This window comes from Urocitellus parryii, chromosome 1 (assembly GCF_045843805.1).
Source record: "Urocitellus parryii isolate mUroPar1 chromosome 1, mUroPar1.hap1, whole genome shotgun sequence".
Taxonomy (NCBI): Eukaryota; Metazoa; Chordata; class Mammalia; order Rodentia; family Sciuridae; genus Urocitellus; species Urocitellus parryii.
In genome coordinates, this window is record NC_135531.1 from 181,850,469 (window position 1) to 181,864,625 (window position 14,157).

At 35.9% G+C, this 14,157-nt stretch overlaps 1 protein-coding gene across 2 annotated transcripts in view; it reads left to right on the plus strand.

Moving 5' to 3' along the window:
* Positions 1-14,157, plus strand: part of Epb41l5 (erythrocyte membrane protein band 4.1 like 5) — a 113,645-nt gene that overhangs the window by 17,398 nt on the left and 82,090 nt on the right. For both annotated transcript variants that reach the window (XM_026408863.2, XM_026408864.2), the window contains exons 3-5: positions 4,929-5,033; positions 12,772-12,814; positions 13,488-13,566. In XM_026408863.2, the coding sequence (XP_026264648.1) occupies positions 4,929-5,033; positions 12,772-12,814; positions 13,488-13,566 (227 nt within the window). The remainder of the gene's footprint in view (positions 1-4,928; positions 5,034-12,771; positions 12,815-13,487; positions 13,567-14,157) is intronic.

Consider the following 14,157-nt stretch of genomic DNA (forward strand, 5'->3'; position numbering starts at 1 on the left):
GAGAGGAAAAGCAGGGTTACTGGTGAATGAAATGAAGTAAATTAAATTCCATATGTGTATGACTGTCAATGATTCCGACTCTTATGTACAACTATAAGGCACCAGAAAAAAGCAACAACAAGAAAGAGATTAATAATATGCTAAAAGGAATCCAAACACACATGCACACACACATGCACATACTTTTAAATCCTTAGTTTCAATTCTTTTTTCATTCTTTATTTTTATTTATTTATTTTTATGTAGTGCTGAGGATCAAACCTGGGACCTCATATCTGGGAGGCAAGCACTGTACCACTGAGTTACAGCTCCAGCGCCCCAACTATATTTTTTAAAAATATGAAATACTATAAATCACAAATTTGAATTAGATGGGAGAGGCCTAGATAAGAATGTGCATGAAAATTGTTTTCCCTTAGTGCTTTTGCTTATGTGGCTTATATCTATTGATAGTTATTTTGGAAAATATTTTTCATGAAAATGTTATTACTTGTGTTAACATACAACAGTTATGTTGCTGCTATTTTAAATTAACATCTAATTTTTAAAAACTTCTAATAAGGTAACTTGCCGCAGTCTGGCTGGGCACAATTCAGGAGCCACTTGTCAAAAGAAACTAACTTTATTTTTAGAACTACAAACGCCAAGCAAAACAGCTCCTCAGGAAAAGAAACCCTCAGAGCCCAACTGCCACCACCGGCTTCCACAAGCCTCTCTCTCACACCAACCTCTCCACCTCCCCCAATCCTCCTGCTCTTGAGGCCAATTGGCTGGGTTGCGTGGGCGGAGCCAAAGAAGTCCCCCAATGAGCAGTTCCATAGTCTGAAGGGCAGGGAAACAGCCCAATGAACATCACCGCAGAGGAGCCAATCAGCTAGATGTTGCTGGGGCCACTGTGAGCCAATCATCAGCTGGCAGCTGGAAGTTTGCTGGGGCCCCTTTGGCTGTGGCTCTCAACATCTCCCCCTCTCTGTTTAAACAACAAACATGTGGCTTAGGGACCGTGCCTGCCTTAGGTTGTCCAATACTACATATGGTCCTTACCCGTCTTCAGATGAGCTGACCTCAGGGCGTCAGCCTCCTGTCTTAGGTTGGTACCATTGTAATTGGATCTTACCTGTCATTGACTACCGGTCCAGTATACAGCCACACCTGTGGAGAGGTACCACGGGGGGGGGGGGTAAGGTTCTTTGCCTCACCTCTGTTGGCCCCCAAATTTTAGCTGAACGATCATGACAAGCAGAAGGGAGGAAGACATACCAAGCCAATTGATGGCTCCTTTTGGGAAAATTGTACCACCGATGACATTATCAGCAAAAATACCCCAACAGTACCACAAGTCGCTGCACCAACAGATAGTTCACAATGCATACAAGTGACACATAGTTTAGGCAAGTTCTGTAAGCGGTTCAGTGATGGCTATTGCAGAAACTGTAGATTAGTTTTATCTTTGTCTTCACCGGCACAGGGATGAAGATAGGAATTCTGGCAATAATGGCTAAAGAAAAAATTGTGTAACATTCCAGAAGGCACTAAAAGAAAACAATTTTCTTAACAATTTACATTATCGGGGCTGGGGATGTGGCTCAAGTGGTAGCGCGCTCGCCTGGCATGCGTGTGGCCCGGGTTCGATCCTCAGCACCACATACAGACAAAGATGCTGTGTCCGCCAAATACTGAAAAATAAATATCAAAGTTTAAAAAAAAAAAAAAACAATTTACATTATCTTCACTGGCACTGGGATGAAGATAGAAATTCTGGCGATAATAGCTAAAGAAAACATTGTGTAACATTCCAGAAGGCACTAAAAGAAAACAATTTTCTTAACAATTTACATTATCTTGAAAAGAATTATTAAATATAATGAAAAGGATAGGTGAAAGTAAACAAACAGATCTGTTAACCTTTTTTGTTTACATATTAAAACAATTCTTAACAGTTATTTACCCAATTTAAATTAAACCATTTAAATCACGTGAATAAAAAAAAATTTTTTTTTTTGGATCCATTTTTTCATGAGCGCTCATCATATATGATATATGGACATATGTACATTCAAACATATAACACAAGTGTGCACACATAATATAATACATACAACACATAACATAATAGTAAAGGCCTTATAACTTTTTACAGGTGAAATCTCCATTGCAATGTTTAAAAACTCTATAGTAAAAAAAAATAGAACTGATCAGCAAAACATTAACCTAGGTCTGTATGAGCTCAAAAAACAAAATAGAACTTCATGATATGGGAAAGGGCAATAATAAAACAGATATTGAAAAAAGCATCCTGGTTCTGTCGCAGATGTAAGGATAGCCAAATTGGAGTTTTGGATATCAGCTGTTATTGATTTGAGCCAAATCATCTTCTTTTTGGTCTGTAGAATTCGCTTTAGTTAATCTCTCTGGAATCCAAATTGGCTGCTGTTCTCACTGTGGAAACACACAAACAGACCCCCGACTCCAGACAATCACTGGGTTAGGACCTTGGTTAATCTCTCTGGAATCCAAATCGGATGCTGTTCTTCCTGTGGAAACATACAAACAGGCCCCCGACTCCAGACAATCACTGGGTCAGGACCTTGGTTAATCTCTCTGGAATCCAAATCGGCTGCTGTTCTTCCTGTGGAAACACACAAACAGACCCCCGATTCCAGACAATTACTGGGTCAGGACCTTTCCATTGTCCTGTTAGAATATCTTTCCAAAGTACCTTGGGCTTATGTACATTTTTTGGACACATATGCCTTTCTGCAGCACTAAGTCCTGATGAATCCAAATTTAAAAAGTTTAGAGTAAAAAGGGTTATTTTAAGTTTATCTTTGGGGAATATATACCCCTTCCCAATTCCATCTTTTTGCTTTAATAAGTACATTTTAATAGTTTGATGAGCTCTTTCAACTATGCCTTGTCCCTGTGGATTGTATGGGATTCCAAGCTTCCAGCTGCCGGCTGATGATTGGCTCACAGTGGCCCCAGCAACATCTAGCTGATTGGCTCCTCTGCAGTGATGTTCATTGGGCTGTTTCCCTGCCCTTCAGACTGCCAGCTGATGGTAACTATTAATAAAGTAACTTCTAATAAGGTTACTATTAATAAAGTAACTTCTAGTAAGGTCACTATTAATAAGGTAACATCTAATAAGGTAACTATTATTAGAAGTTTTTAAAAATTAGCTGTTTGTTAATTTCAAATAGCAGTAACATACCCCTTGTATGTTAACACAAGTAATAACGTTTTCATGAAAAATATTTTCCAAAATAACTGAGAACTTAGAGTGGCATTGTATTGATGCTGTTACAAATCTTTTTCATGTCTGGTTTAATAGATTCTTTCTTGTTTATTTATTTATTTTACTGGGGGATTGAATCTAGGACCTCACATATGTTAGGCAAGTGCTCTAACACTAAACTACATCCCAAGCCCTTTTTTCTGTTAATTTTTTTTCAACCAGGGATTGAACCCAAGGGTCTTTAACCACTGAACCACACCTCAGCCCATTTTATTTTTTAAAATTTTAGTTATAGATGGACCCACTACCTTTATTTTATCTTTATGTGGTGCTGAGGATGTGCCTCACATGTGCTAGGCAAGCACTCTCCCACTGAGCTATACCCATGGCTCTCATTTTATTTTTTATTTTGAGTCAGATTCTCAGTAAGTTGCTTAGGGGCTTTGCCAAGTTGCTAAGGCTGACTTTGAATTTGTGATCATCTGCCTCAGTCTCCCAGGCTGCTGGGATTACAGGTGTGCACCATGTGCCTGGCCTCCCTTTTGTTTTTGAGAGAGTGTCAATAAGTTGTCCAGGATGGTGTCAAACTAGGAATCATCCTGCGTCAGCCTCTGAAGTAGGATTATAGGTGTGCACCACAGTGCCTGACTGTGGAGTCTGATACTGTGTTGTAATAGTACTGCTTTGTAATATGTTGCTTTTTCTTTTTTACAGTGTTGGGATTGAACCCCAGGGTCTTGTCTCTGCTAGGCAAGTGTTTTACCACTGAGCTATATTCCTAGTCCTAAAATGTGGGTTCTCCTTCACCCCCCCTCCCCAGTATTGGGGGCCTTGCAAGTACTTTACTGTTGAGACACATCTTCAGCATCCCCAATATGTTGGTTGTTTTGATTGGAATATCTGAGGGAAATCCTAGGACTTCATGGATCTTTTGAAAGGGTCTTGGGAACCCTCAGTGGTCCTGAGACCACATTTTATCTGTTCATTTTTCAGACATCATCTTTGCTATTACCCTCATTATTTGGTGTCTTCTGTATCCGCAAAGTAATTTTCTAATTTTTTCATGTTCCCTTCTATCCCCCTACCACTCCCTATCTTACATTCTTGTTTGTTTCTGATTTTTTTTTTTCATCAAGCCTTCACTGATAATTCTAGTCACTGATTTTTTTCCTAAAATTTGTTTGCAGGTATGGTTAGTTTTGTATGATTTATAGTTATGTACTCTGTTTTCTTTTTTCAATTGTATTATTGACTCCTTTAAACAAGAATCTATAAAAATTGAGAAGATAAGGCTGGTGGTGTGGTTCAGTGGTAGAATGTGTTTTTACCACGTGATAGGCCATGGGTTCAACTCCCAGCATCCCAAAAAAGAAAATTGTGAAGACAGAAAATAATTTCTCCTTACAAACACATAACTTTGTATAAATATTTGTACTTCAAAGTAGGTAATATTTGTTAGTTGGTAAGAAGGTATTCTCCAGGAAAATAAATATAGATCACAAATTTTCTTTTGGCCTCAAATGGTTTATGGGGAAACTATACTATTTTACTAATTATCTGCTGTATCATAATACTTTTTGTGTGGTAAATTGTACTTTCTGTAAGACAGTGTGTATAACTAAAATCACCTTTTTAGTCCTTTTGACCTTATAAGCTACTTACTGATGGATTTATTTTCTTGCCATTTCAGAAAAAAGCCAAAGGACAAGAGCTGTTTGATCAGATTATGTATCACCTGGACCTTATTGAAAGTGACTATTTTGGTTTGAGATTTATGGATTCTGCACAAGTAGCAGTGAGTAACCTTTGGAAGTTCTCTTAAGGGAATGGAAATGGAAAATTTCTGAGGATGGTCTTAAGTGCTAGAAAGCTACATTTTTTTACTGCATTCTTTATTTCATGTGATTTTCTGAGATCTGAAATTTACCTCTTGCTTTAGAATCACCTGCAGTTCTTGTGAATTCTAGTCTTAAACTGAACTACTAGAGGAAAATCTTTGAAGATGGAACTTAGGATTCTGTTTTTAAAAACCACTGGCTTGGTTTTTGGGCGCACGAGCTTATGAATTACTGTAACAAATGTGTTAAGTTTGTATTTTGTAAATTAAGGTGAGTGGACTAGGATATTTTTTAGTTGTAGATGGACACAATACCTTTATATATGTATATGTGTATATATTATATGTGTGTGTATGTATATATACATATATATTCTTTATTTGTGGTGCTGAGGATCGAATCTAGTACCTCAAATCCCCAGCCCTAAATATTCTTTTTAAATTTTTTTATGTGTATTTTTTAGATGGGGGGAAGTACCAGGGATTGAACTCTGGATTTTGTGTCTGTAAATAGTTGTTCTTTGTACATTGCAGGTGAGAAAATACCATATAACACTAGAAAGTTGGAGGCTGTTCAAAGAATTAAATTCTGTATTAGGATTTCACCAAAGGGTGTTTGAAAGAAAGTAGTATTGGATGGTAAAATTGGAGGGTGGATTAGTGGCCATTTCATCCCATCAGTGTACCAAGATTATGAAATAATTGGCAATTTTTATTCTCTAATAATTGGAATTAAATATTTTTCAATCAGGGAGGTTATGTTTTGCTTCAAAAGGTTTTATGTAGAAAATATTGCATAGGTTTTTTGAGAATGGGTGGAGATTGAAGTCAGGAAGAGTTAATACCAACACGTTTGTGGTATAAGTGAAATATTAAGGTCAAGACAGTAGTAGACAGAGGGAGAAGATAGTTTTGAAGAATTATCTCCTAGAGGTATGGTTTGGAGGAGAATTAAAGGGAAGAGAGAAAGCATGGATGAATTAAGAAATAATTGGTTTTACCTAGGATACCAAATCTTTTTTTGTTTAATCCAAATTAAGTCACTTTTAAAAGATTGAGAGATAATTTACACACTATCCCCTCTCCCTTTCTTTTTTGAGACGAGGTCTCTCTAACTTGCTGAGGATGGCCTCAAACTTATAATCCTTTTGCCTTAGCCTCTAGAGTTGCTGAGATTATAGCTGTGTGTTAGTATATTCAGAGTTTTATAACTATTATCATTATCTAATTCCAGAACATTTTGTCACACCCAAAAGAAACCCTGTATACATTACCAGTCACTCCCAATTCACCTCTCTCCATAGCCTTTGACAAACACTGATGTTTCTGTGTGGATCTGCCTATTTTGAAAATTTTGTGTAAATGATCATATAACCTTTTAAAAATTAAAAAAAAATTTTTTTTGTACTGAGGATTGATCCTAAGTGCTTTACCACTGAGCTATATCCCCAGTCTTTTTATTTTTTTATGTTGAGACAAGATTTTGTTAAATTGCCCATGTAAATTGCCCATGTAGGCCTTGGACAGAGTTGCTGAGATTACAGGTGGGTGCTACCAAACCTGGCTAGTAGTCCCCTGCACTTTTTTTTTTTTTTTTTTTTTTTTTTTTAGTACTAAGGATGGATCCTAAGGGTGCTTAACCACTGAACCATATCCCCAGCCCTTTAATTTTTATTTTTAGCAGGAGGGTCTTGCAAAGTTGCAGAGGGCCTTGCTAAGCTGCTGAGGTTGGTTTTGAACTTGCTATCCTCCTGCCTCAGTCTCCCAAGCTGCTGATTGGCTAGTAGCCTTTTAAATTTGGAAATGCACTCATAATATTTTCAAGGTTCATCCGTATCTTGTATTTGAATCTCTTAATACTTGATTTCTTCTTATGTCTGAATAATTTTCCATTGTAAATATACCACATTTTGTTTGGGTTTTATTTCTTCTATTGTTTGGCTGTTATAAATAATGCTGCTCTGGACTCTTTTGAACAAGTTTTTTGTGAACATTATTTTCATTTCTGTTGGATATGTACTTGGGAGTGCAATTTGGGGTCATATGGTAACTATTTAATATTTTGAGGAATTGCCAAACTGTTTTCTACTGTGTTCACACCATTCTGTATTGAGGTTTCCAACATGTCAGTTTATTCATGTTTGTGTTTGCTGTTTCTCCATCTACCGAACCCTTCTTCTTCATTTAACTATCTTAGTTTTAGGTGGTTATCTCGTTGTGGTTTTGATTTGAATTTTCCTCATGATTAATGACATGGGCATCTTTTCATGCACTTATCATATATTTGTATATTTTATTTGGAGAAATGTCTATTCACGTCCTTTGTCTCCTTTTTAAGTGGATTGTTTGCCTTTATTACTTTTGAATTATAAGAGTTCTTCATATTTTCTGGTACCAAGTCCTTCTCAGATGTATTATTGGCAAATATTTTCCTTATTTTGTATTTTTCCCCCAACTTTTTTGAGTGTTCTTTGCACAAAAGTGTTTGATTTTAATGGAATCTAATTCATTTACTTTTACTTTGGCTGCTTATGCTGTTAGTGTCCTACCAACAACCTGTGTGTATTATAAGCTTACGATGATTTACATGTACATTTTCTTCTAAAAATTCTATTGTTGCTAGGTGTGATGGTGCACCCCTGTGATCCCAGCAGCTCAGGAGGGTAAGGCAGGAGGATCGTGAGTTCAAAGACGGCCTTAGCAAAAGCGACGTGCTAAGCATCTCATTGAGACCCTGTCTCAAAATAAAATACAAAAAAAGGGGCTGGAGATGTGGCTTGGTGGGTTGCGTGCCCCTGAATTCAATCCCTGGTACTCTCCCCTGCCCTCCCCAAAAGAGAATAACTTTGAATTTTTCACAAAAACTATCGGACTTCTTGCTGCCCAATATTGATTGTTTATAATTTTTGACTAGGAATATTCTGAAATTGGTCATCTTTGTAAATCTTTTTCAGTACTCTGATTTTGCTTCCTTTGTTTTTTAAGTGATGGTGTTGCCAAATTAAATTTCATGTAAGCATATGAGTAGTGATATCATTGCTCTTATCTATACAGTGTTGATTTGTTTCAGCTAATATTTATTTTGCTGTATTATAAGGAGCTATGTTGTGAATAATTTTTTAAAAATATTTTTTAGTTGTAGATAGACACAATACCTTAACATATATACATATATATGTATATATATATAAAGAATATATATATATATATTCTGTATTTGTGGTGCTGAAGATCGAACCTAGTATCTCAAATCTCCAGCCCTAAATATTCTTTTTTAATTTTTTATGTGTATTGTTTTTTTGGGGGGCGGGGAGTACCGGGGATTGAACTCAAGGGCACTCAACCACTAAGCCACACTCCCAACCCTTTTTTTGTATATAATTCATTGTACTTATTATGTCACTTAGTAATTGTGGGTGTAGGAAAGGTAACACTTTGTTCTAATTTGTTCACTAATTTAGTTTTGTTCACTAAGTGTGGTCTAGTGATTTTTGAGATTGGATTTCAGTTTAGGTATTTTATAAGTATAGTGCTGTTTTCACTATAGACAGTGTGCTTAGTGGTGGTTTTGCATGTAGTTGATTGTTTTTGGTTAGATTATAGCAATACCAGGTATTCTGGTTTTGTAGTGCAGATTTTTAACATCTTCTAGAATTGTTTAAGATGTTAAAATTTGTTTTAAAATAATTCTTAAATTCAAAGTATAAGTCCCTACTCACAGAAGAAAAATTTTTGTGCAGAGGCAATTGTTTTGAGAGATGATTAACATTTCACTGATTTTATGCTCTTTGCACTTTGAACAAGGGTAATGATGCATTTCTTTAGTCAGCCCTGCAGGTGTTTAGTAAGCAGGAATCTTTGAAGAGCTGTCTACAGATTATTTGATTTGGAGGGCCTAGGATGAGGATTTGTATATGTACAAATTCCTGTGTAGTTCTTTGGTTTAGTTATTTCTGTTGTGCTTATAATTACATATTCATAACTTTTTTGGGGGTGTACCAGGGATTAAATTCAGGGCACTTAACCACTGAGCCAAATCCCCAACCCCCTTTTTTATTTTTTATTGTATTTATAGAGACAGGGTCTTGCTAAGTTGCTTTAGGGCCTCGCCAAGTTGCTGATCCTCCTGCTTCTGGGTTACAGGCATTCGCCACTGCCCCTGGCTTATTATTCATATCTTAAGACACACAAGTCAACAATTGTTCTTCCATAACTCAATAGGATGGAAAGAAATATGGGTTTCTGTATCCTTTGATATCTATCAATTAAATTTTTAAAAACAGGAAGTTAGAAGGGAATTTGTTTCCTTTTTAAAGTATAGCAAGGAAAGAGAACCTTGTTAGTTTCACACCAAGCACCCAAGAATCTGTATCTGCATCTTCTCACTTTCATCTTCTCACATAATTTAAACTCAACTCCTAAAGACCTTTATTTAAGGAAAATACTATGAGTGCCTATCTGGGAGCTCTGAATTTTCCAGTCCTTGGACATGGAATGTGGAGGGGATGAAAGAAAACAGATTTGAGAATATGCAAACATGAACTCGGACCTTTCCCAGAAGAAAGTCACCCAGAACTCCCCCAGCTCCTGTATCTTTACTGTAAAATGTGTTTGATGCTTTATCTAGAGTCTTAAGGGAGGGCAAATACTAGAAGCTGTTACATGCAGGTAGCCAAGAGGCTGAAATGCCTGCTTGGAAGATAGCTCTAGACCTTTTCCTCACTGGAATGAGTTTATGTGTAATGTGCTTCTTGGTAGGACTGTATGAATTAGTAGAAAGGTGTATTATGAGACTAGTCCTAAATAGTTCTGACCAGGGAAAAAATTTAAGAAAGATTCTAGTATAACTGGTCTATATTAATGTTTTCTTCTTCAAAATTTGTTATGTCAAAGTTTATATTTAGCCTTTTTGATTTTTCAGGGAGGGCATTGTTCTGCCCCCTCCCCTCCTTTTGAAGTGTTGGGTATCAAACCCAGGGCCTTACACGTGCTTGTCGAGCATTGTATCACTTAACCACATCCCTAGCCCCTTCATGCACTGTTATAATGTTCTTCACTCTTTACTGGTTCTTATCCTTTTAATAATGTATTTAGTACTAGGGTTGAACCCACGGGCACTTTACCACTGAGCTACATTCCCAGCCCCTTTTATTTTTTTTATTTTGAGACACAGTCTCACTAAATTGATGAGGCTGGCCTTCAACCTGTGTTCTTCTTGACTCAGCCTCATGAGCCACTGGGATTATAGGCATGTGCTACTGTGCCTGGCTTAACCCACATATGTTTTAAAATATTTTTTTCTTTCCTGTTTGAAGAAACAGAAAAATCAATAACACTGCAGTGGGGTGTATGTCCAATTTGGGGAACAGGGTTGTGTGAGGGGACTGTTGGCCTTGTACTTTTTACCACATATTTAATCTTAGGCAATATCCATATATCAATTTTATTGCTATATAAAATATTAAAGGGGTTTGTGGTTATTGTTTTAAGTAATGTTTATTATAGAGTAAGAAAACACAAAGAAGAAAAAAATCATCAGCATCTTAATTAACCTAGAGATAACATCTCTGTTATATTGTCTCAGCCTGAAAGAAAATTCATGTTTAAATATACAGTTTTTTGGGCTGGGGCTGGGGCTCAAGCTGTAGTGCGCTCACCTGGCATGCGTGCAGCCCGGCTTCGATCCTCAGCACCACATACAAACAAAGATGTGTCCGCCGAAAACTAAAAAATAAATATTAAAAAATTCTCTCTCTTAAAAATAAAAAAATATACAGTTTTGTACAGTTTGGCAAAAAAATTTATGTTTTGTGATATACTAGTTATATTAAAAAAAGTTATCTTCCAGATCTTAAGTGTTAACCTTCATTCTTTTTAATTGCTGCATGTTGCTCTAGCATATTTAAATACTTTATTTTACTCATTATTATTGTATATATAGATTGTTTCAACTTTATCTAATTTCTTGTAGGTAGATCTATACACATACATTATGATTTTAGGTGTAGAATTGCTGGATCAAGTACACATAGATACTTTTGAGACATTAGCTACTGTCCAGCCAGATTCCCCCCTCCTGGAAGGATTGTGCTTATTTGCACTCATTATGGTGTATGAGAATCTCCCTAACCAAGGCTACATCAGACGGTATCCAGGTGACTAGCCTACAGTCTTAGTGTTTTCAGTGTAAGATAAAGGATAAAGCCTGAAAACAGAGCAATTCCCATATCCATGGTTTTTTGGAGAAAACATTCTGAGCATGAAAACTAGTTTTATTTCATACCCAGTATGTGATTGGCATTAGTTAGGTTGTAGTGGGTTTTGGGGGATGCTTACATCTGGGATTTTTGGATTTTGGCTTTTTGATTAGGGATGGGTGTACTAATTGCTGTTCTAGGTTCAAGTTCTCTACTAATAGATTGATGTATGTTCAGCCTACTGGCAGGACTAATGTTTTGTTAATATGGAGAGATGTTTCAACTGAACATTTAGTAGATTGAAATATTAAAAATTAGAGATGCCCAAGTAGCCTACATACTTGGAATCCAAAGAAACTTTGGACAGAATTTAATTGCCTTTTGAAATGTTTACTGAACATCATATTTCAAGGTAGAAAAGCACTCTTCTGGCATACTGGTGGTTCTTTGAATTTCACTTTTGGATTTGGGAAGGGAATGGAAAGAAAGAGTAAACTAGGCACATAATTGGCAAGGAGAGCAAATAATTACAACTCTTAACAATGCAGCCTTGTTTACTCTTTGCCTATCTGGATTCTGAAACTGGATTCCTTGGCTCTGTGAACTACTTAGCACAAGAACACTCCTTTCCTTTACAGTACTTGAAATTAAAAACATGCTGAAGAGAACTCAGTCACGTATTTCTTAGATGAGTACATACTGTCACTGTTAGGACTTTGTAGTGTAAAGGTTTAATAATGGGAAATGAGCTGGGAATGGTTTGTCAGTAGAAGTTTCTGGAATGGGTTTTTAGGTTTGTTTGTGTTATGGCGTTTTACGGTGAAGAGGTTATTTATGTAAATCAGAAGGTTCTTGCAACGAGGAATCTGCTAGAGTGTTAAACATTTATTTATTTATAAAGCAAATGAACAATGAGTGCTTCATTTAATGAGCAATTTACTGAGTAATTCATTGAATTACTTTAGTTATAAGAAAAATATTTTAACTTACAGGGTTTTTTTTTTTCAAAGAATATTTTTGAGTAGTATTGTAAAACTTATCTGTTTTGTGAAACTTAGGTGACATTGTTGTTTCATTTAATTCTTAGGATCTGCCAGTAAATCTATTTTTTTTTAAAGGATTAACCAGGCATTGAAATATGAGGGTCCTTTTCTTTCTAATTTTAACAGTTTTGAAAGATTCATTTATTTGGGAGCAGTGAGGAAAATTAAGGGCAAACTTCAACTCTCAAGCTTGTTAATACAGGACTAGAGGAAATGTTTTAACAAGTCACATCAGGTTTTAGATCTTTTATTTGTATATGAGATAAGCTTGCTATGAATATTGAGATCTAAAATCTCTCTCTCCTGTTCTTTTTTTTCTTTCATTTTCACTCATTGGTTTTTCCCTGGGTAAATATTTCATTGTGGTTCTCAACAAAGTCCTGATGAAAAAATCTTTTAATTAAAATTGTAAACTTCTGTCATCTGCTTATACTGAATTATTTCATCTGTTTTCAGCACTGGTTGGATGGCACAAAAAGCATCAAAAAGCAAGTGAAAAGTAAGTGTTTTTAAAATTGCAGAAAAGTGGAAATCAACTGTATTAGAAACTCTTATTATAAAGATATTAAAAGTCTTTTTTTTTTTTTCTGTACTGGGGGTTGAACCCAGGGGTGCTCCAACCACTGAGCTATAATCTTCTTTAATTTTATTTTGAGAAAGGATCTTGCTAAACTGCTGAGGTGGCCTCAAATTTGTGATCCTCCTGCCTCAGTCTCCTGACTTGGTTAATCTGTAGTCTTCTATTCTTGAGATGACAGGTGTTCATAATAATACTATGTTATAGTTAGTTCTTAAAAAAAAATCTGATCTTTTTGTGTCAAGTTTAAGACTGTGGCAAACTTTAAATAATATCACAGGCACCTGTTATTGCCTGTCCAATTCCAGTATATTTTCAGCAAATTTACTAGCTGAAATTATTTCTGTTTGTTTATTTTTGCTGCACTGGATGTTGAACCCAGGAGCTACCTCCTCAGCCCTTTTTTTGTTTTGTTTTGAGACATATCACACCAAGTTACCGACTTAGCTTGAATTTGGAATCCTCCTACCTCAGTGTCCTGAGTAGGTGGAATTATAGGCATGCACCACCATACCTGTCTTGAAAATTATTAAATAGTGAAATAAAAATAATAATAATAAAAGTCAAAACTTTTTTCTTTCTTTTATAATTGCAGTTGGTTCACCATATTGTCTGCATCTTCGAGTTAAGTTTTATTCCTCAGAACCAAATAATCTTCGTGAAGAGCTAACCCGGTAAGACCACTATGTGGAGTTGTATTTTTTTTCTTTTAATATTTTTAGTTGTAGATGAACATACCTTTTCAAATATTATTTATTTTTGAATACAATACCTTTATTTTATTTATTTTTATGTGGTATTAAAGATCAAAACCAGTACCTCACACATGATAGGCAAGTGCTCTACCACTGAGCCACAGCACCATCCCCTTATATAGGGTTATTTTGATGGTATTGGAAAAATGTCTTAGGATTCTTTCTAGTTTATATAAAACTAATGAAATGGATCCCTTGGTAACAAAACCTTAGACAGTAGAATTTTATTATGGAACAACGTTTTTAATGCATATGATTTTTTTCTGCTTATTTATTGGCTTCCAGAGTAGGCTTTTGAAATAGCTGATTCCCGAGCATCCTCCAAAGGCAACTATAGAAAATTCTTTTTTTATGTACTGTTTTCAATACATTGCAATATTGTGTTTATTGACTTTGAAAATAATCTATCTTTGGTCATTGGGGGTTTAGTCAAGTTGGTGCCTGACTTTCTTTTGTTTTTTATGGTACTGGGGATTGAACTCAATGCCTCAGCCTTGTTTGGGTGCTAGG